Source organism: Carcharodon carcharias, chromosome 18 (genome assembly GCF_017639515.1).
Source record: "Carcharodon carcharias isolate sCarCar2 chromosome 18, sCarCar2.pri, whole genome shotgun sequence".
NCBI classification, from domain to species: Eukaryota; Metazoa; Chordata; class Chondrichthyes; order Lamniformes; family Lamnidae; genus Carcharodon; species Carcharodon carcharias.
Genome location: NC_054484.1, coordinates 95,389,570 through 95,412,545, shown reverse-complemented (window position 1 = coordinate 95,412,545; position 22,976 = coordinate 95,389,570). Strand labels below are relative to the sequence as shown.

The window sequence follows — 22,976 nt, the reverse complement described above, 5'->3', positions numbered from 1 at the left end:
TGGAACCTGACGTGTTTTCAGCTGATGTCACCAAGGAATAGCATTTGGTGAGAAATAGAAGGATAGATCTTTTGAGGATTCCGAGGTAATGGTGTGGGAACAGGAAGAAGGGAAGCTATACTGGTGATTCTCTGGCCATCACCGGACAGAAAAGAATGGAACCGGACAAAGGCGGTCTTAACCAACTGGACAACAGAGAGGTGTTGGATTAGGAATGTTTAATGGGAATATTGAATGGAAGTGTGCACAAGAGGTAAAACAGGTCGTATATGGTCTGAAATAGAAACAAAAAAATGCTGGCGAGGAAGCAAAAATCAGGCAGCACCAGACAAGATTTTGTATCGAAGTGCATTCATACAAATACAAACTGTGAATTACGCTATTTATGTACTGCAGACTAAGTTCATGATATTCCTAACAGGGGTTCAGCGTGACATGCTGTCCTAGCTGGAGTGTAGCTCATATTGCTTGCCAGTCGCTGTAGTTGCAGCTCGCACGCCAACCGGGGCCGCGCATGCGCAGATGCTGCACTCAGCCGGCGATAATGGCGGCCTCGGAGAGAAGCACGAAGGAGAAGTTGCTGGCTGTGCTGGATGATCTGGAAGTATTGTGCAGGTAAGAGGCCACTCCCCATGAGGAGCGGATTTAATGGCGGGATCGCTTCCCCGTGTCTGTGTCTTTTGTTTTAAGGGTTTCCCCTACTCTTGGCTCTTAACATCCAGCGGCCTGTGAATGGCTGGAAAAATATAGTCGGTGGGGGTGGGGGGGTGTAAAGTGGGTGTAAAATATTTCCAACAAATATTGGGAAGCGGTAAAGAGATTTGGGAGGGAACTCGAGAAAACAGATGATGGGGAGGGAAGGATGTGCGGGGACATTAGGCTAAGAGGAGGTCACTGGGGGAGGCGAGGAGAGGCGAGGGCAAGAATTTGGATTTTGATTTGAAAGAATTGGGGAAGCCTGCTGAGGACTAGGATTATGGAAGTTTAAGCTTTGGAAAGGTAAGGGTAGGTAGCTGGAATGACAAGTAATAGCTTTAGTATCAAAACATAGAATAGAAAGTTAAAGTTCTAGAGGGTTTATCTGGGGTACAATACTGTGTATTTTACTGGATTAGTAGTGAAAAGGACTGAAAATCTAATCCAGAGAATGAGTTCAAATCCCACCATGCTAGTTTAATATTCTGGATTCAGTTTAAAATAAATAAAATCTTGGTATCAGTAAAAACAACCATGAGCCTGCCAGATTATTGTAAAAATCCAACTAACGTAGTTTACTAATGTCCTTTAATGAAGGAAACCTGCTGTCCTTGTCCACTCTGACTCCAGTCCCATACTGATGTAGTTGACTCTTAGCTGCTCTCAGAAGCAGGTAAGTAAGCCACTCAAGTTGTGTCAAACTACTAGCCAATCAAGAAGGCAATTCTCAGAGCAATTAGGGACTATAAATGCCAGCCTTCCCCATGATACCAACATCCCCAATAAGTAATTTAAATTATAAATCTTTGTTTCTGTAGGGGTTCTTTTGATTTGTAACTATAACGTTTAACATGCCTCTGCTGAAGTTACTGTGAGAGTTGAGGAAAACCCAGTTGAAATTCAAACCCTATTCTAAATAAAATAGATACAGATAATATTAGGAAAATTTTCTTTTTAATGATCTCACAGTGATTTGAAAATCTGTTAATTTTTTATATGTTCTGATATTTTTCACATTCCATGCAAACATAGAGGAGCAATTACATTTTTACTTAAACCCTTCCAATTTTGACAACTTGATCAAGTGTCTTGTAAACACTTGTCTGAAAGAGCAGATGACTTGGGCACAGAACAGTGCCAGTGCCATTCCTGAATTAGCTGATACCTAATAAATAGTCAAGATATGCACTTGGGTCCTTGTTGCCCCTCTTTGCTGCTTTTCTTAAAACCAAGAACCGTATTTTTTCATCTCTGCTCGCTGTTTCTTGTAAAGAGAGATGAACATTGCTAGTTTTTTAAAAAAATGATTTTCCTTTCGCCGTTCTGCAGGTATTTTTAAAAAATAGCTCAGTCTGTTTCGAATATACACGTAATGTGAGGTTGGTCTATTCTCCCCAGAGTCGGGCATTGCCTGTGATAAACAAAGGCTGAAGTGCTTGAATTCATGACCACACCGAGATGTTTGTTGTGTATTTCCCCACAAAAGTAATGATTTATCTTGGGTATTGGTGCTCTCTCCATACCTGATCTAACTGAGCATTCATTGTGAACCTAGTTTCAAAAAGATATTTGTCTTTTGGAGTTGTGGAGGAGTGGGTTGGTAGGTGGAAAAATAAAACTTGGCCAATCTTATTCGATAATTTTTCTCAAAAAATGCTTTATTCATAAAATTTATAAAAGTACATTACATGACAGTTCAAAGTTGACTTTACATGAACTGCATATGAGATCAGTTTCTTTCAATACATCAGAAAGGCACTCTGTGGTGCCTCACTACGCTTAGAATTACAGCATGTAATTTACAGTATCTCACGCGACATTCTTACTTGTCAGTAGGGGCTGCTGGGTTAGTGTTTCCTAACATTTTCTGGCTACCACCTCCCCCACCCATCCCCACTTTTTGTATCAGACTAATTTGGTTAAAATTTGTTGTCCCTTTTCTTCGTTGTTTCTTCATCTAACAAGTTAGGATGGATGCTGCAGCTAGTGCCCTTGCTGCTGATTGCCAGAAAGTATCAGGACTGTCACAATTTGCATGGCTGTAGGGAACAAGATGGAGAGTGGGACTAATTGGATAACTCTTTCAAAAAGTCAGCACAGGCACCATGGGCCAAGTGGCCTCCTTCAGTAATGCCACTTGCTACCAACACTCTTCTTGTGTCACATATGATCATTTTGATAGATACAGAAATTCCATTTTGCCGTTGGTCTATTATCCAATTTTTCACCTCCTTCCAGCTCCAGCCGTTTTGCAACATGCCCATAAAAAGTGTGCTTGCTCCATTCTATTTTCACAAGTTCTTCCTCTTGCTTCTCCCATTCCCGAATCATTTTCTTGGTTGGAGGAGGACCAAAATGTTTTTCACTGGCTCTATTTCTATGCTTTTTACACACCTTACTGCTTCCTGTTTGATCCTATGGTAATGGAAAATCTTTGGATTGCGTCGACTGTCATTAGGTGTGCGTCACTCTCAAACATGTGCTAATAATGATCTGTGTGATAGTCATAGAGGTCTACAGCACAGAAAAAGGCCCTTCAGCCATCAAGTCTGTGCCAGCCAAACAAGTACCTAACTATTCTAATCCCATTTTCCATCACTAGGCCCATAGCTTGTACACTATGGCATCGCAAGTGCACATCCAAATCCTAATTAAATGTTATGAGAGTTTCTGCCTCCACCACCCTTTCAGGCAGTGAGTTCCAGATTCCCACTACCCTCTGGGTGAAAAAATTCTTCCTCATATCCCCTCTAAACTTCCTGCCCCTTACCTTAAATCTATGCCCCCTGATTATTGGTCTCTCCACCAAGGGGAAAAGTTCCTTCCTGTCTACCCTATCTATTGCCCCTCATAATTTTATACACCTCAATCATGTTCCCCCTCAATCTCCTCTGCTCCAGGGAAAATAACCCCAGTCTATGCAATCTCTCCTCATAACTAAAACTCTCCAGCCCAGGCAACATCCTGGTAAATCTCCTCTGCACTCTCTCTAGTGCAATCACATCCTTCCTATAATGCAGGTTCCAGAATTGCATGCAATACTCTAGCTGTGGCCTAACCAACGTTTTATACAGTTCCAGCATAACCTCCCTGCTCTTATATTCTGTGCTTCGGCTAATAAAGACAAGTATCCCATATGGCTTCTTAACCATCTTATCTACCTGTCCTGCATCCTTAAGGGACCGGTGGACATGCACACCAAGGTCCCTCTGATCCTTGGTACTTCCCAGGGTCCTACCATTCATCATGTATTCCTGTGCCTTGTTTGTCCTGCCCAAATGTATCACCTCACACTTATCCGGATTAAATGCGCTGCCTGGGAGGGTGGTGGAGGCGGGTTGCCTCACATCCTTTAAAAAGTACCTGGATGAGCACTTGGCATGTCATAACATTCAAGGCTATGGGCCAAGTGCTGGTAAGTGGGATTAGGTAGGTAGGTCAGGTGTTTCTCACGTGTCGGTGCAGACTCGATTGGCTGAAGGGCCGCTTCTGCACTGTGATTCTATGAAATTCCATTTGCCACTGATCAGCCCATCTGACCAGCTCGTCTATATCTTCCTGTAATCTAAGGCTATCCTCTCACTATTTATCACCGCACCAACTTTCGTGCCATCCACGAACTTACTAATCAACCCTCCTACATTCAAGTCTAAATCGTTTATAAATACCACAAACAGCAAGGGACCCAACACAGATACCTGTGGAACCCCACTGGACTCAGGCATCCAGTCACAAAATCACCCCTTGATCATCACTCTCTGCTTTCTGCCACTCGACCAATTCTGGATCCAATTTGCCAAATTGCCTTGGATCCCATGGGCTCTTACCTTCATTATCAGTCTACCATGCGGGACCTTATCAAAAGCCTTGCTGAAGTCCAAGTAGACTACATCAAATGCACTGCCTGCATCTACACACCTGGTCGCCTCTTCAAGAAATTCAATCAAATTGGTCAGACATGACCTCCCCTTAACAAAACCATGCTGACTGTCCTTGACTTGTCTCTCCAAGTGTAGATTAATTCTGTCCCTCAGAATTGCTTCTAATAGTTTCCCCACCACCGAGGTTAGACTGACTGGCCTGTAGTTCCTTGGTTTATCCCTTCCTCCCTCATTGAATAACAGTACCACATTGGCTATCCTCCAGTCCTCTGGCACCTCTCCTGTGGCCAGAGAGGTATTGAAAATTATTGCCAGCGCCCCTGCTATCTCCTCCCTTGCCTCACTCAACAGCCTGGGGTACATTTCATCCAGGCCTGGAGATTTATCTACTTTTAAGCCTGCCAGACCGCTTAGAACCTCCTCCTTTTCTGTGCTAATTTCTTTAATTATATCACATTCCTTCTGTCTGATTTCTATTCCCCCATCGTCCATCTCACTTGTGAACACTAACACAAAGTATTTCTTTAGAACCCTACCTACGTCTTCCTGCTCCACACACAAATTACCACTATGGTCCTTAATTGGCCTTACTCTTTCCCTAGTTATCCTCTTACTCTTAATGTACTTGTAAAATAACTTTGGATTTTCCTTTATTTTACCTGCCAATGTTCTTTCATGCCCCCTTTTTGCTCTCCTAATTTCCTATTTAAGTCTGTCTCTCTCTTCCACACCCCCCCCCAAATTCTATACTCCTGTAGGGCTTCCGCTGTTTTGAACCCTTGGTATCTGCCATTAGCCTCCCTTTTTCTCTTTATCCAACCCTGTATATCCCTCGACATCCAAGGTTCCCTGGATTTGTTGGTCCCACCCTTTGTCTTTACTGGAATATGTTGGCCCTGTACTGCCCCTATTTCCTTCTTGAATGAGTCCCACTGCTCTGATGCAGATTTACCTAAAAGTAGATGCTCCCAGTCCACTCTGGCCAAATAATATCTGATCGTATTAAAATCAGCCTTCCCCCAATTTAGAACTCTGATTTCTGGCCCATCCTTGTCCTTTTCCATAACAACCTTGAATCTAATGGAGTTATGATCACTATCTGCAAGATGCTCCCCCACTGATACCTCTACCACTTGCCCGGCTTCATTCCTTAAAATTTAGTCCAGGACCTTCTCTTGTAGGACCTTCTACGTACTGACTTAAAACACTCTTCTGGATGCATTTTAAGAATTCTGCTCCCTCTAAACCTAACACACTATGACTAACCCAGTTAATTTTGGGAAGTTGAAATCTACCCTATTATTGAATACTATCCTATTATTTTTACACTTCTCTGAAATTTGCCTACATATCTGCTCTTCTTTTTCTCTCTGACTGTTTGGGGGCCTATAGTACACTACCAGCAATGTGATTGCTCCTTTTTTGTTTTTAAGTTCTACCCATATGGCTTCATTTGAGGAGCCTTCTAAGATGTCATCCCTCCTTACTGCTGTGATTGATTCCTTGAACAATATTGCGATACCCCTTCCTCTTTTACCTCCTTTCCTGTGTCACCTGAAGACCCTATATCCTGGAATATTGAGCTGCCAATCCTGCCCCTCACTCAACCATGTCTCCGTGACAGCAGTGACTTCATATTTCCATCTGTTAACCCTCAACTCATCTGCCTTATTTGTCAGACTCCTTGCATTAAAATAAATACTATCCAACCTTGCCAAACTCCCTTGTGCGTTAACTGGCCTATAATTTCTATGCTTTCCAGACTCACTGGCTCTCTCTTCTAATTTTGGCTGTGCATCTGATGTGGGTGACATTTTGACCATATGATGCACAGAAATTCTAAGTGACTTTTTTACCAGAAAAAATTTACATCTGACAGTCCAGCAAATGCAGTTGATTAAAAGAAACAGCTAACAATATTTCCAAAAGAGTAGTAAGCTTGAAGATTGGGATTTAAAACTTAAAAATCAGCAAAGGATGACTATGAAAGTGATAAAGTGAGAGGAAATGGGATATAAGAGCAAACTAGCAAGAAATATGAAAACAGTGGCAGAGACGTTAAACAAATATTTTGTCTGTCTTAATAGCAGAAGACACAAAGAACATTTGGGAAAATGTGAGGAACCAAGCGTCCAAATGAGAGTGAGGAACTTAAAATAATGAATATTAGTAGAGAAAAGATCCAGAGAAATTAATGGAACTAAAAGCTGGTGGCCTACATCCTCGGCTTTTCAAAGAGTTGGCTGCAGAGATGGTGGATGCGTTGTTTTTGATCTTGCAGAATTCCCTATATTCTAAAACGGTCCCCATGGATTGGAAGGTAGTAATTGTAATTCCACTGTTCAAAGATGGGAGGGAGAGAGAAAACAGAACCAAATGGCATTTAGCCTAACATCAGTAATTGACAAAATGCTGGAATGTATTCTTAAGGACATGATAACAGGAACTTGGAAATTTGCCGTGATTGGGCAGTGTCAACACAGATTTATGAAGAGGAAATCCTGCTTGACAAATCGATTAGTTTTTTTGAGGGCGTAATTGGGAGGGTAGATGTGGAGGAACCAGTGAATGCCATGCGTTTGGATTTTCAGAAGGCCTTCAATAAGTTGCCACACGATGGGTCATTACACATGATTAAAACAGAATTAGCTGGAAAAGCTCAGCAGGTCTGGCAGCATCAGCGGAGAAGAAAAGAGTTGATGTTTCGAGTCCTCATGACCCTTCAACAGAACTGAGTGAATATTAGGAGAGGGGTGAAATATAAACTGGTTTTAGGTGGGGGGGGGGGAGGTTGGGGGAGAGAAGTCGGGGGGGGTTGGGTGTGGTTGTAGGGACAAGCAAGCAGTGATAGGAACAGATAATCAAAAGATGTCACAGACAGAAGAACAAAGAGGTGTTGAAGGTGGTGATATTATCTAAACGTATGTGCTAATTAAGAATGGATGGCAGGACACTCATGGTACAGCTCTAGTGGGGATGGGGTGGAAAGACTACCAGGGCATAAAAGATATAGATTTAAAAATAATGGAAATAGGTGGGAAAAGAAAAATCTATATAAATTATTGGAAAAAACAAAAGGAAGGGGGAAGAAACGGAAAGGGAGTGGGGATGGAGGAGGGAGTACAAGATCTAAAGTTGTTGAATTCAATATTCAGTCCGGAAGGCTGTAAAGTGCCTAGTCGGAAGATGAGGTGCTGTTCCTCCACTTTGCGTTGGGCTTCACTGGAACAATGCAGCAAGCCAAGGACAGACATGTGGGCAAGAGAGCAGGGTGGAGTGTTAAAATAGCAAGCGACATGGAGGTTTGGGTCTTTCTTGCGGACAGACCGCAGGTGTTCTGCAAAGCGGTCGCCCAATTTACGTTTGGTCTCTCCAATGTAGAGGAGACCGCATTGGGAGCAACGAATGCAGTAGACTAAGTTGGGGGAAGTGCAAGTGAAATGCTGCTTCACTTGAAAGGAGTATTTGGGCCCTTGGATGGTGAGGAGAGAGGAAGTGAAGGGGCAGATGTTGCATCTTTTGCGTGGGCATGGGGAGGTGCCATAGATAGGGGTTGAGGACTAGGGGGTGATGGAGGAGTGGACCAGGGTGTCCCAGAGGGAACGATCCCTACAGAATGCCGCCCGGGGGGGTGAAGGGAAGATGTGTTTGGTGGTGGCATCATGCTGGAGTTGGCGGAAATGGCGGAGGATGATCCTTTGAAGGCGGAGGCTGGTGGGGTGATAAGTGAGGACAAGGGGGACCCTATCATGGTTCTGGGAGGGAGGAGAAGGCGTGAAGGCGGATGCACGGGAGTTGGGCCGGACACGGTTGAGGGCCCTGTCAACGACCGTGGGTGGAAAACCTTGGTTAAGGAGGACATGTCAGAGGAACTGTTTTTGAAGGTAGCATCATCAGAACAGTTGCGACGGAGGCGAAGGAACTGAGAGAATGGGATGGAGTCCTTACAGGAAGCGGGGTGTGAGGAGCTGTAGTCGAGGTAGCTGTGGGAGTCAGTATCTATATCTTTTACGCCCTGCTAGTCTTTCCACCCCACACCCACTAGAGCTGTACCTTGAGTGTCCTGCCATCCATTCTTAATTAGCACATTTGTTTAGATAATATCACCACCTTCAACACCTCTTTGTTCTTCTGTCTGTGACATCTTTTGATTATCTGCTCCTATCACTGCTTGCTTGTCCCTACAACCACACCCCCCCACTTCTCTCTCTCTCTCTCTCTCTCTCTCTTCCCCCCCCCCCCCCCCCCCCCCCCCACCCACCTTAAATCAGCTTATATTTCACCCCTCTCCTAATATTCACTCAGTTCTGTTGAAGGGTCATGAGGACTCGAAACGTCAACTCTTTTCTTCTCCGCCGATGCTGCCAGACCTGCTGAGTTTTTCCAGGTAATTCTGTTTATGTTTTGGATTTCCAGCATCCGCAGTTTTTTGTTTTTATCTCTTTTTTGTTTTTATTACACATGATTAGTGTTTATGAGGATGGGGGCTCCTTCAGTAATACCACTTGGGGGTGGGGGGGATTGATTGAGGATTGTAAATATTCAGCCATGATCTTATATCAAATCTGTGGATTTGTGGGGTTTTATGGCCTACTCTTTTTCTTGTTTCATATGGGTAACATTCTTATTAAAGTATAACTTTCCAAAGCATCTTCCGGTGTTATTTATAATCAGCATATTGGCTCGGAATGTTTAGGTTTGATGCCTGGTCAGTCAGTAAATTTTAGTTGCTGCAGTGATGTGATGCTGTAGTCAGCTTAATCTCCTCCAGGTTCGAGAATTGGAGAGGGTAAACTGGGCTTCACTGTGTAATGATTCTTCTCCTTCCTTGATGATTGTTCAGAGTCCTAATGGACTCTCTCTTCCTAGATGAAGATATGATTGATTTATTGAATAATCTCAATCAAAGTGAAGTGAAGAATAGATGCTTGGGCAAGATACTGACTGGCTATTACACATTTAGGCACTGGAGGACTTATTTTGTCGTATCAATAATTGGACTAACAGGGGAACTAGGTGATATAATGGATTAGCATGATGTTTGCACATGGGTTCAAATCTTTCAGCATCTGGAAGGATGAATGTCTTCTGTTTCTGCCAATGGTAAACATTTCATATGAAGTAAGTTTTAAGTATCTCAATCCAGTTATTCCTGGGTGTGAGAATATGTCACTAAAGTACCCATGATTTGATAAAAGTTGTACAAACGTATCAGTCATTGAGCCAGTCCACAATGTTGGCTAGCCTGGGAAATGTTCTAGTGGTGCAGTAGAAGGTGCTCTTTTAAGGTTGTAGTTAAGGTATATTGTTGATTCAGAGTAGAGGGACATTTTTTTCCTTCTGGCTATGCTGTACTTAACCTGGAAATACTTCATGTTGTTGTTAGTTGTAAAAAGCTTTCTCTTTCCCAACATTGACATCATTCACCTTGGTGGAAACAAAAAAAATACTGCATTAAGTAATGCAAATTTGTACAAACAGGCCAGTGAAGTTTCTTTTCTCTCAAATTGGGGATCATACGTTTACTTCCTTTCTAATAATACTACTTTCCATCTTTAGAGAGCTGATCGAACTGCTTGCATTGTCCAGAAACCAGAAAATTGCACAGCCAGGAGAGGAAAATCAGGTGAGGAATGAAAGATGCCTACTTCAGGCTTTGCATTTAGTCTTGTATGATTTCTAACAAGTCCTTGTCTCTGAAGGTTTTCGGATCTTTTTAGAATTATTCAGCTGAATTTGATCAGATTTAATTAAAAGAAAACTCATCCAGATTGACTGACAAGTGTAGAAATATCGCAAGAACAGTGAGCATTGCTCAGTCTAAAAATGTAAGCTTAATTGCATTACCCAGTATAATTGCTTCCAATATTTCCCCATTATAGTTGTTTCAAGCTATAGACGGTTATGACACCTGATGAGTACATGTTTCCCCTCATGGGGGAATCTAGAACTAGATTTAAAATGGAGAGAGGAGGAATTTCATCTCTGAGGGCCATTAGTCTTTGGAATTCTCTTCCCAGAGAGTAGTGGAGGCTGGGCTATTGAATATACTCAAGACTGGTTTAGACAGATTTTTGATCTGCAAGGGAGTCGAGGGTTATGGGGAGCAGGCAGGAAAGTGTTGAAGCCACAATCAGATCAGCCATGATCTTATTGAATGGCGGAACAGGTTCAATGGACTGAATGGCCAATCGTGCACCTGCTCCTATTTCTTATGATATTAAAATACAACCCACCTGAACTCAATGGAAATTATGAATAAAGGATCTTGGAACAGGATTCTAATACCAGCTTTTAAGAACTAATTAAACTAATTAATTCAAGTAACTGAATAATGTCTGTAAATTGTATTTAATAGTTCAATCAGCTTCTTAAACTATAGTATTTATTTTTCAGATCCTGACTCTGTTGATTCAGAAGGATGGAGAATTCCAAGAAATAGTAAGAGTAGCGTTGGAACAAGGCAAAATCCAAGAGGAAATGCACCTTCTGGAGAAAGAGGTGGAAAAAAGAGATGGTGACATCCAGCAGTTACAGAAACAGCTCAAAGAGGCTGAACACATATTAGTGAGTTATAGCTACCTTGCATTGTAAATGTTTCACAAGTCTTAATCAAAAGCAGACTTTTCTGTTGAATATTTGGAACTTGCAGATAATTGAAGGTTCCCTTATCCTTTGTCTTATGGTACAGCCTTTTTAAGCTTCCAGTTGGATTATTTAAATTACCTAATCAGGTTCTCAAAATGTGCAAATCAAACATTTTTTCTACTTTATAAATTTCTTGACGCTTCTTGATCTGGATTCATAGAACTATAGAATCGTTGAATGGTTACTACACAGAAAGAGGCCATTCAGCCCATCAAGTCCATGCTGGTTCCCTGCAAGAGTAATATCGTACAGTAGTTCTGACCTTTCCCTATAATCTTGCAATTTTTTTCACTTCAAGTGCTTATCCAATCCCCTCTTGAAAGCCCTAATTGAATCTCCCTCAAGAAGTGTATTGTAGATTGCAACCACTCACCACATACAAAAGCTTTTCCGAAAGTTGCCGCTGGTTCTTTTGCCAGTCACCTTAAATGGGTGTCATCTGGTTTCTGACCCTTCTGCCAGTGCGAACAATTTCTATCTGTTCTGTTGACACTCCTCATGATTGTGAAAATCTCTATCAAATCTCTTCTCAATGTTCTGTAATGAGAACTACCCCAGCTTTTCCAATCTAACCAGTAATTGAAGTCTCTCATCCCTGGGGCCATTCTTGTAAATCTTTTCTGCACCCTATCTAATGCCTTCACATCTTTCCTAAAGCGTAATGTCCAGATTTCGAAATAATACTCCAGCTGAAGCCAAACCACTATGTAAATGTTCGTCATAACTTCCTTGCTTATGTACTATGCATAAAGCCCAGGATCCTAAATGCATTATGAGCTGCTTTCTCAACCTGTCCGGCCATCTTCAACAATTTGTGCATGTATACCCCCAGATCTGTCTGCAACCTGCACCTTTAGAATTCTACTCTTTATTTTACATTGCCTCTCCTTGTTTTTCCTACCAAAATGCATCACTTCACATTCCTGTGCATTAAATTTCATCTGCCACATGTCCACTTATTCTACCAGCCTTGCTATGTTTTGAAGTTTATCACCACTTTCCTCATAGTTCATTATATTTCAAGTTTTGTGTCATCTGCAAATTCTGAAATTGTGCCTGTACAGCCAAGTCTATGTCATTAATATATATCAAGAAAAGTAGTAGTCCTAGTACTGACTCTTAGGGAACTCCACTAAGAACCATAAGAAATAGAAGCAAGAGTAGGCCAATGTTTCGAGTCTGCTCCGCTGATCTTCTACCTTCGATATTCCTTAATCTCCTTAGTATCCAAAAATCTATTGATCTCTGTCTTTAAATTATTCAACAACTGAGCATCCACTGCCCTCTCAGGCAGAAATTTCTAAAGATTCATAACTGTTTGAAGAAATTTCTCTTCATCTCAGTTCTAAGTGGGGCGCCTTTATTCTGAGACCGTGACCTCTGAGTTCAAGATTCCCTAGCCAAAGGAAATATCCTTCCAGCATCTACGCTGTTAAGTCCCTTTAAGAATTTTATATATTTCAATGAGATCACCTTGCATTCTTCTGAATTCCAGGGAATCTAGTTCCAGTCTACTTTATCTCTCCTTGGAGAACAATCCCCAGGAACCAGTTTCAAAAACTTTTGTGACACTTCTGACAAGGCCAATATATCATTCCTTAGGTAAAGAAACCAAATGTGTACAAATAACTCCAGGTGTGGTCTTACCAAGGCCCAATACAATTTCAGTGACTCTCCTTCACTCTTGTACTTTAATCCCTTTGTATTAAAGGCTAACACCATTTGCTTTCCTAACTGCTTGCAGTATCTGCATGTAAACTTTCTGTGATTTGTGTATAAGGACACCCAGATGCCTCTGAACTCTAATATTTCCAAATCTCTCTCCATTTATCTCTCTCCGCCAGGGGACGGTCCTGGACTTAATTTTAGGGAATGAAGCCGGGCAAGTGGTAGAGGTATCAGTAAGGGAGCATTTTGCAGATAGTGATCATAACTCCATTAGATTCAAGGTTGTTATGGAAAAGGACAAGGATAGGCCAGAAATCAGAGTTCTAAATTGGGGGAAGGCCGATTTTAATACGATCAGATATTATTTGGCCAGAGTGGACTGGGAGCATCTACTTTTAGGTAAATCTGCATCAGAGCAGTGGGACTCATTCAAGAAGGAAATAGGGACAGTACAGGGCCAACATATTCCAGTAAAGACAAAGGGTGGGCCCAACAAATCCAGGGAACCTTGGATGTCGAGGGATATACAGGGTTGGGTAAAGAGAAAAAGGGAGGCTTATGGCAGATACCGAGGGATCAGAACAGCGTAAGCCCTACAGGAGTATAGAATTTGTAGGGGGGGAACTTAAAAAGGAAATTAGGAGAGCAAAAAGGGGCACGAATGAACATTAGCAGGTAAAATAAAGGAAAATCCAAAGGTATTTTACAAGTACATTAAGAGTAAGAGGATAACTAGGGAAAGAGTTGAGCCCATTAAGGACCATAGTGGTAATTTGTGTGTGAAGTAGGAAGACGTGGTTAGGGTTCTAAATGAATACTTTGTGTCGGTGTTCACAAGTGAGAGGAACAACATGGGTATGGAAATCAGGCAGAAGGAATATGATTTAATGAAAGAAATTAGCATAGAAAGGGAGGAGGTTCTAAGCGGTCTGGCAGGCTTAAAAGTAGATAAATCTCCAGGCCCGGATGAAATGTACCCCAGGCTGTTGAGTGAGGCAAGGGAGGAGATAGCAGGGGCGCTGGCAATAATTTTCGATACCTCTCTGGCCACAGGAGAGGTGGCAGAGGACTGGAAGACAGCCAATGTGGTACTGTTATTCAATGAATGAGGAAGGGATAAACCAGGGAACTACAGGCCAGTCAGTCTTACCTCGGTGGTGGGGAAACTATTAGAAGCAATTCTGAGGGACAGAATTAATCTACACTTGGAGAGGCAGGGATTAATCAGGGACAGTCAGCATGATTAAGGGGAGGTGATGTCTGACCAATTTGTTTGACTTTTTCAAAGGGGTGACCAGGTGTGTTGGTGAGGGCTATGCATTTGACGTAGTCTGCTTGGACTTCAGCAAGGCTTTTGATAAGGTCCCACATGGTAGACTGATAACGAAGGTAAGAGCCCATGGGATCCAAGGCAATTTGGCAAATTGGATCCAGAATTGGCTGAGTGGCAGGAAGCAGAGGGTGATGATCGAGGGATGTCTGAGTCCAGTAGGGTTCCACAGGGATTGGTGTTGGGTCCCTTGCTGTTTGTGGTATTTATAAATGATTTAGACTTGAATGTAGGAGGGTTGATCAGCAAGTTCATGGATGACACGAAAGTTGGTGGGATGCTAAATAGTGAGGAGGATAGCCTTAGATTTCAGGAGGATGTAGACGGGCTGGTCAAGGGGCTGATCAGTGGCAAATGGAATTTAATCTGGATAAGTGCGAGGTGATGCACTTGAGCCGGACAAACAAGGCACAGGAATACATGATGAATGGTAGGACCCTGGGAAGTAGCGAGGATCAGAGGGACCTTGGTGTGCATGTCCACTGGTCCCTTAAGGTAGTGGGACAGCTAAGCAAGGTGGTTAAGGAGGCATATGGGATACTTGTCTTTATAAGCCGAGGCATAGAATATAAGAGCAGGGAGGTTATGCTGGAACTGTATAAAACGTTGGTTAGGCCACAGCTAGAGTATTGCATGCAGTTCTGGAATCTGCATTATAGGACGGAAGTGATTGCATTAGAGAGAGTGCAGAGGAGATTTACCAGGATGTTGCCTGGGCTGGAGAGTTTTAGTTATGAGGAGAGATTGCATAGACTGGGGTTATTTTCCCTGGAGCAGAGGAGATTGAGGGGGAACATGATTGAGGTATATAAAATTATGAGGGGCAATAGATAGGGTAGACAGGAAGGAACTTTTCCCCTTGGTGGAGGGATCAATAACCAGGGGGCATAGATTTAAGGTAAGGGGCAGGAGATTTAGAGGGGATATGAGGAAGAATTTTTCACCCAGAGGGTGGTGGGAATCTGGAACTCACTACCTGAAAGGGTGGTAGAGGCAGAAACCCTCATAACATTTAAGAAGTATTTGGATGTGCACTTGTGATACCATGGCATACAAGGCTATGGGCCTAGTGCTGGAAAATGGGATTAGAATAGTTAGGTACTTGTTTGACCGGTGCATACTCAATGGGCTGAAGGGCCTTTTCCTGTGCTGTAGACCTCTAAGATTCTATTTTAAAAATCCTGTTTTCTATTTTCCTCCCAAAAATGGATAAGTTCACACTTTTCCACGTTATATTCTGTCTGCTATGCTCTTTCCCACTCATTCAACCTACCTATATCTCTTCGCACCTTCTTTGCGTCCTAACTTTGTATTGACAGGAAATGTGGATACATTACACTCCATACCCTCATCTAAGTCATTTATATAAATTGTAAATAGCTGAGGCCCAAACACTGCTTCATGTGGTATACTGCTAGCTACAGCTTGCCAACTCAGGAATTACCAGTTAATTCTTACTTTGTTTTTTGTCCGTTAATCAGTCCTCGATCCATGCTAATGTATTGCCCCAATCCCATGAACCCTAACTTTGTGTGATAATCTTGTGCATTATCTTATTTTTGAAAATCCAAATACACCATAATTTCTGGTTCCCCCTTATCTACCCTGCTGGTTACAACCTCAAGGAATTCTTAACAGATTTGTCAAACTGATTTCCCTTTCATAAATTTGTATTGACTCTGCCTAATCATGATTTTCTAACTGCTCTGTCATCGCATCTTGAATAATAGGTTCTAGCATTTTCCATATACTTGTCATCAGGCTAATTGTCCTGTACAAAAACAGAATTACCTGGAAAAACTCAGCAGGTCTGGCAGCATTGGCGGAGAAGAAAAGAGTTGACGTTTCGAGTCCTCATGACCCTTCGACAGAACTTGCGTTCGAGTCCGCAAGTTCTGTCGAAGGGTCATGAGGACTCGAAACGTCAACTCTTTTCTTCTCCGCCGATGCTGCCAGACCTGCTGAGTTTTTCCAGGTAATTCTGTTTTTGTTTTGGATTTCCAGCATCCACAGTTTTTTTGTTTTTATAATTGTCCTGTAGTTCCCGGTTTTTTGTTAACCTCTCTCCTTTCTTGAATATTGGGATTACACTTGCTACCTTCTGATCCCTGTGGACTGTTCTATGTTCTAGGGAATTCTGGAAGATAAAAACCAATGCAGCCACCTTTTTTTAAAACCATAAGATACAGGCTGTCAGATTCAGGGGATTTGTCAATCTTAAGTCCCATCGGTTTCTCCTACAGTATCTCTTTATTGATAATATACCTCATTTCCAATAGATCTTTGGTTCACCACTATTTCTTGAAATCTTTTTTGTCTTCCAATGTGAAGGCAGTCCCACTGTTTGTCTTCCAATGTGAAGGCAGTCCCACTGTTTGTCTTCCAGTGTTGCCCGGCATTCCTTTGCTTCGCGCCACATTGGGGAGTTGTACATTGAACTATCAGGACTTCTGGTCCACTTCAATTCTATTAGTGGTGTCTGGCTTTCCCGAATGCCAGAGCCACCAGCTACTCCTCGAACCACCCTGCAAAATGGAGCCTGGCCTGCCTCTGGGGGAGGATGTGGTGCCACAACCAATGACACCAGCAACATCCGAGTTAGGATCCTCCAGATCCACTGGCATTTCAGCTAACAGATTAAAGGACGGATGAGACATTAAACCGAGACCTGCCTGTTCTCTCAGGTGGACATAAGAGATGCTATGGCACTATTTTGAAGAAGAACAAGGGAATTAAACACATTATCCTGGCCAATCAATATTTCTAAAAACAGATTATCTAGTCATTATCACGTTGCTGCTTGTGGGAAGCTACTTTGTACAAATTAGTATTTCCTTAATTGGTGTGTACTTAATGGGCTGCAAAGTGTTTTGGGGATGACCTAGGTTGTTTACTTAGAAACGGCCATTTGGCCCAATCAGTCCATGCTGATGTTTATGCTCCACTTGAATCTCTGCCCATCTTTCCTCATCTAAATATGTCATTGTAACCCTCTATTACCTTCTCCCACAAATGCTTCTTCAGCTTCACCTTAAATATAGCTATACTATTCACTTCAACCACTTCCTGGTACCGAGTTCCACATTCTCATTACTCTTTGAGTGAAGAAGTTTCTTCTGAATTCCCTATTGCATTCCTTGTTGACAATCTTATATTGCCTGCCTCTAGTTATGCTCTCCCCCACAAGAGGAAACATTCTCTCTATCCACTCTATCAAAACCTTTCATAATTTTAAATACCTGTATTAGGTCACCCTTTAGCCTTTTTTTTCCTCAAGAGGAAAAAGACCCAGTCTGTCAGTCCTTTCTGATATGTATACCCATGCATTTCTGGTATCATCCTTGGAAGTAAATCTTCTCTGCACCCTCTTCAGTACTTCTATATATCCCTTTTATAATATGGTGACCAGAACTGCACACACTACTCTCAAGTGTGATGTAACCAAGGTTTGAAACAAATTTAGCATAACTTCCTTACTTTCTATCCCTCTAGAAATAAAGCCTGGAGCTTTATTTATGGCCTTACTGTGACACAACTTGTAGTGATTGGTGTTTGTACTTGGAGATCTCTTTGTTCCTTTAACCCACCTAAACTTGTAACTTCCAAGTAATGTGACCTCTCTATTCTTCCTACAAAATATACTACCTTACATTTATCTGTGTTTAACTTCATTTCCCAGTTGTGAAAGCTGCTCTGGAAGTACCAAGTCTGCCTTTTCTTTCCTTTTCTCCAGCACATTCAAATCAGTCATCAGTTGACTTTGTGGTCACAACTTCCACTTTTAAGTCGACAGAAAAAACTTTTTTTCCCCTAAGACTGGAACACTTCCCTGCTGATGTACTTTTGTCTTTATGGAGTTACAATTTAATTTAAGTAGCTTTGGTCATTGTCCATATTGGGCATCAGATCCTCCGTAACCAGTTATGGGGCTCTCACTGGGTTTTTCCTCCATTGGTGCACCTTTCTTTCACCCTCTCTCCTGCAAGTACCAACTGTTCTGGGGTAGAGTTTCTTGGAGACTGGCACATATCTTCTGTTTTATTCAAGTAGCCATTTTTTCATGGGTCGGCTTGAATACCAGCTGAACTAAATTCTCTTTTCATTGATCTGTGTGCACTTTCCAGCAATTTAGCAACGGGGAAGAATCACCCAGCTTTGTTTCATTTCTCTTTGATAGCCTATTGCAGCAAAACTGAGAACAAGTTACTCAGCAGGAATCATACCAGGGACCATCTGACTTTTATGACTTATTAATGCAGATTGCAGTGTCTGTGCTAACAAGGCTATCAGACAAATAGAGTCTTCGTTATGTTTCCTTGCAACACAACTTCTACTTGCCGGCGCTTCAGTCATTCCCATCTTCTGGAGAGAAGCAGATGATTTCTTGAAGGTTAATGCTTCAAGAAGCATTCAATTTAACTGAGAAACATTAGCACTTGATCCTCTTATTCAGGATGACGTCATTCAATGGCTGCATTGCATGGAGTGAGAGTGTTTGGAACAGAATCTGCCATTCAGATCTAAAAGGTTAAGTGTTTCAGGTGAGGTTTGTTTATTACAGAGAGGCTATTTTGATGATTATGGGGCAGAATCAGAGGCATTGTGTGAATCATGTGCAGCTGAGAATACAGCAAAACCTCTGGGGTACTGGTATAGATTATATCCAGAGCTGTATAATATATGTATCACTGATTTATGGTCTTCTCTTACGCATGATACTACCCATGGTTTTAAGCAGGTTAGTAGACCAGTAATTGCTTCCTCAACTCCCATTTAAAGGTATACGTGAAAATGGTCAGCACAATCCCTGAAACTCTTTCGGGAGTACTTGCATAAAAATCAACCATATCCTAGGGTCACATCCAATTACAAGCAAGTTGGACGTCAGCTATCTGTGCTTCAAGCAGTAATCCTACTGTTTTGTCAGGAGATCTAATCAGCAGGCAGCAAAGAAGAAGCTGGATTATGCTTTTTGAGGATAGTGCTAGATCTGGTGCTGGCCCCAGATTGCCTTTCTGCACAACATCTCACACAGGTGCAGAATGTGGCAAGAGATTTTCACATCACAGACACAAATGAACACCTCACAATCCAACTTGCCTTTGTGGATGACATTTCCCAGAACTGAATTTGATGACTTCTTTTCAGACCAAGAAGCTGGACGCGTTTTTCTGCAGGACTGAAGAGCTGTAACCCTTGGTGGCATCTTTTCATCTCCTGGACATTATTCCTTGTATGTTTCCTAAATTTTATCTGGTCCCAAGAATTTTAAAGCAACTGTGGGCAGGAAAATGTAACTCACTTGTTCGAAAAAGGGTGTAAAGACAAGCCCAGTAACGACAGGCCAGTCTGTTTAACTTCGGCAGTGGAGAAACAATAATTTGGGACAAAATGGATAGTCACATGGACTAATGCGGATTAATTAGGGAAAGCCAGCATAGATTATTTGGAGGGAAAATCATGTTTGATTAACTTGCTGGAGTTTTCTGAATTGGTTACAGAGAATGTGGATGAGGACAATGCTGTTGATATGCTATACGTGGACTTCCAAAAGGCATTTGATACAATGGTGCACAACAGACTTGTGAGCAAAGTTATAGCTCATGAAATGAAAGGGACAGCGGCAACATGGATAGGAAATTGGCTGAGTGACAAGAAACAGCGACTAATGGTTAATGGATGCTTTACAGGCTGAAGGAAGGTTTGTAGTGGAGTTCCCCAGGGGTCAGTGTTGGGACCTATGCTTTTCTTCATTTATTAATGACCTGGACCTTGGTGTACAGGGCACAATTTCAAAATTTGTGGATGACACGAAACTTGGAAGTATTATGAACTGAGAGTGATAGCGTAGAACTTCAAAAGGCCATGGACAAGTTGGTGGAATGGGCAGACAGGTGGCTGATGAAGTTCAATGCAAGAAATGTGACAATTCATTTTGGTAGGAAGAACAAAGAAAGACAAGATAAAACAAAGGATGCAACTTTAAAGAGGGTTGCAGGAGCAGAGGGACCTGGGTGTATATATGCATAAGTCATGGAAGGTGACAGGACAGGTTGAGAGCACAGTTAATAAAGCATACAATTACCTAGGCTTTATCAATAGGTGCATAGAGTACAAGAGCAAGAAGGTTATGTTGAACTTCTTTCAGACATTAGTTTGGACACAGCTGGATTATTGTGTCCAGTTCTGGGTGCTGCACTTTAGGAAGATGTGAAGGCGTTGGAGAGAGTGCAATAAAGATTCATGAGCATGGTTCCAGCGCTGAGGAACTTCAGTTATGAAGATAGTCCCAATTTCTCCTATGTTCCTTGGAGAAAAGACTGAGGAGATTTGATGGAGGTATTCAAAATCATAAGGGGTCTGGACAGTAGATAGGGAAAAACTTCCCATTCATGAAAGGATCGACAACAAGAGGGTACAGGTTTAAAGTAATTGGCAAAAGAGGAACAAAATATTTTCACACAGCGAATGGTTAAGGTCTGGAATGCACTCAGAGTTTGGTGGAGGCAGGGTTACAGGGAGATGGCAGGAGAATGACATAAGTGAATTGCTCATTCAGAAAGCCAGTGCAGACATGTTAGGCTGAATGGCCTCCATCTGCGCTGTAACAATTCTGTGAAAGAAGCATTAATTTTGATAACCTTGCACACCAAGAAAAACTTAGTCAGCTGTAGCAGGTTCAAGCACTATCACAATCAACCTATGTTTTTCCATGTAGTATACAACAGTATCTCAAGTTGAATAAAAACAGAAAACATTGTAAAGGCTCAACAGGTCTGGCAGCATCTCTGGAGAGAGAAACAAGGTTAACGTTTCACATCTGTATGACTCTTCAGCCCTGAAGAAGAGTCATATGGACTCGAAACCTTAACTCAGTTTCTCTCTCCACAGATGCTGCCAGACCCGCTGAGTTCCTCCAGCATTTTTGGTTTTTATCTCAGATTTCCAGCACCCGCAGTATTTTGTTTTTATCTTAAGTCGAATGCTTGTCTTTTTAGAAGAATAAACTGCCAGATAAGACTTCCACCTGGTTACATATTAAGATGAAATGGAAGAGATTAGTATCAGATTAGTTACTTGAACTCAGTAAACATTGAATCATTCAACAAGATCCATCAGAATTCATCTGAGCCCATGACAAGTATGTGGATACTGTTTTGTTCTTAAATGCATCTTTCTCTTGTTTTGCAGAAACTTGTTTGGAACCTATGTCAATGTGCAAGCTTAATTTAACTTTCATAAGATTTCAAGACTAACAGAGCTCCTTAGCCCCATCAGTAGTTTAATGGTTATTTAAAAAAAAAATTAAATCTGTACCTCTTGTCTATACTTACGTGCAGTAAATTTGTACCTGTTAAATACTAACTGTGCATTCTTTTCAAGGCAACTGCTGTGTATCAAGCCAAAGAGAAGTTAAAATCAATAGAGAAGGCAAGAAAAGGTAGACATTTTTTAACTAGAAAAAATCTTTTCATAGTTGCACACAGTTACTCTACTGCTGAGACAATTAAGCATGGATCCAATAATAGACTTCCTTTCCAAAGGAAAGTTGACATGATCATAAATATATGATATGCTTTTTGCTTAGTAGTGAACGCTCTATGCAATTGTGATATCACAGTGTTAGTGTTCCAGTAGCGTACAGCTAAATCCTACTCCCTCTTGCTGAGGTATTTCTGATGCCAAACCCTCCTTTGTTTTGATATCAGTGAACACAATAATTAAAACTTCCTTTGTAGTAAGCTTTTGTAATTTTCCTGAAGATTGCTTTGCTTTTTTTTTAAAGTGTATGTATTCACTATACACCAACTGTAATGTAATATTTTTCACTTTCATGTGCTTTGGATGACTGGTGCATGGCTGAAATGTGACCAGCTTATCTTCAGTGTTCTGGCTCCTTGTGCAAGTTAATACATGTAAAGAATTTTCAGATTTTTTTTTTCAAAAGTGTGCCAGCTGAGTGTTTTTTATATATTTAAAGATCGGGTCAGTAAAGAATTATGGTTCTCTTTTCTTGGCAGGTGCCATCTCATCTGAAGAGCTTATCAAGTACGCACATCGAATAAGCGCCAGTAATGCTGTAGCAGCTCCATTAACATGGGTTCCAGGTATGAATCTAAATATTGTTGATCATGATTTTTAATGAAGAGCTTTCCTTGACATTGATCTTGGGCTTCAACTGCACTTTCTTGCCCACTCCCTCAATTCCCTGAATCACCAAAAGTCTGTCTGTTTCAGCCTTAAATATAGTCAGTGATAGGGCATCCACTACCCTCTGGGGTGGAGATTTCAAAGATTCACAGTCCTTTGAGCGAAGAAATTTTTCCTCGTCTCAGTCCTAAATAATCGACTCCTTATCCTGAGACTGTGCCCTCCTGTTCTAGATTCCCCAGACAGGAGAAACAACCTCTTTGTGTCTACCCTGTCAAACTCCATCAGAATCTTGTATATTTCAATGAGATCACCCCTCCTTCTAAACTCCAGACAGTATAAGTCCAATTTACTCCACCTCTCATCATAGGACAATCCTGTCAAACCAGGGACCAATATAGTGAACCCTCCAATTGCCTCCAATGCAAGTATATCCTTCCTTAAATATGGAGACCAATACTGTATACAGTATTCCAGGTGTGGTCTAACCAAAGCTCTGCACAATTACAGCAAGACTCCTTTATTTCTATATTCCATTTCCTTTGCAATGAAGGCCAGCATGCCATGTGCCTTCCTAATTGCTTGCTGGACCTGTATGCTAA

The 22,976-nt window shown here is 41.7% G+C and overlaps 1 protein-coding gene across 2 annotated transcripts in view; it reads left to right on the top strand.

Annotated features, from left to right (window-relative positions):
* Positions 1-518: 518 nt before the first annotated feature.
* The window catches only part of med4 (mediator complex subunit 4), a 31,893-nt gene continuing 9,435 nt past the window's right edge, over positions 519-22,976 (top strand). The window contains exons 1-5 of one of the 2 annotated variants that reach the window (XM_041211638.1): positions 519-615; positions 10,137-10,203; positions 10,974-11,144; positions 21,607-21,664; positions 22,245-22,331. In XM_041211638.1, coding sequence (XP_041067572.1) covers positions 545-615; positions 10,137-10,203; positions 10,974-11,144; positions 21,607-21,664; positions 22,245-22,331 — 454 coding nt within the window. In that variant the 5' untranslated portion in view covers positions 519-544. The remainder of the gene's footprint in view (positions 616-10,136; positions 10,204-10,973; positions 11,145-21,606; positions 21,665-22,244; positions 22,332-22,976) is intronic. The other variant, XR_005945875.1, reaches the window with a different exon arrangement.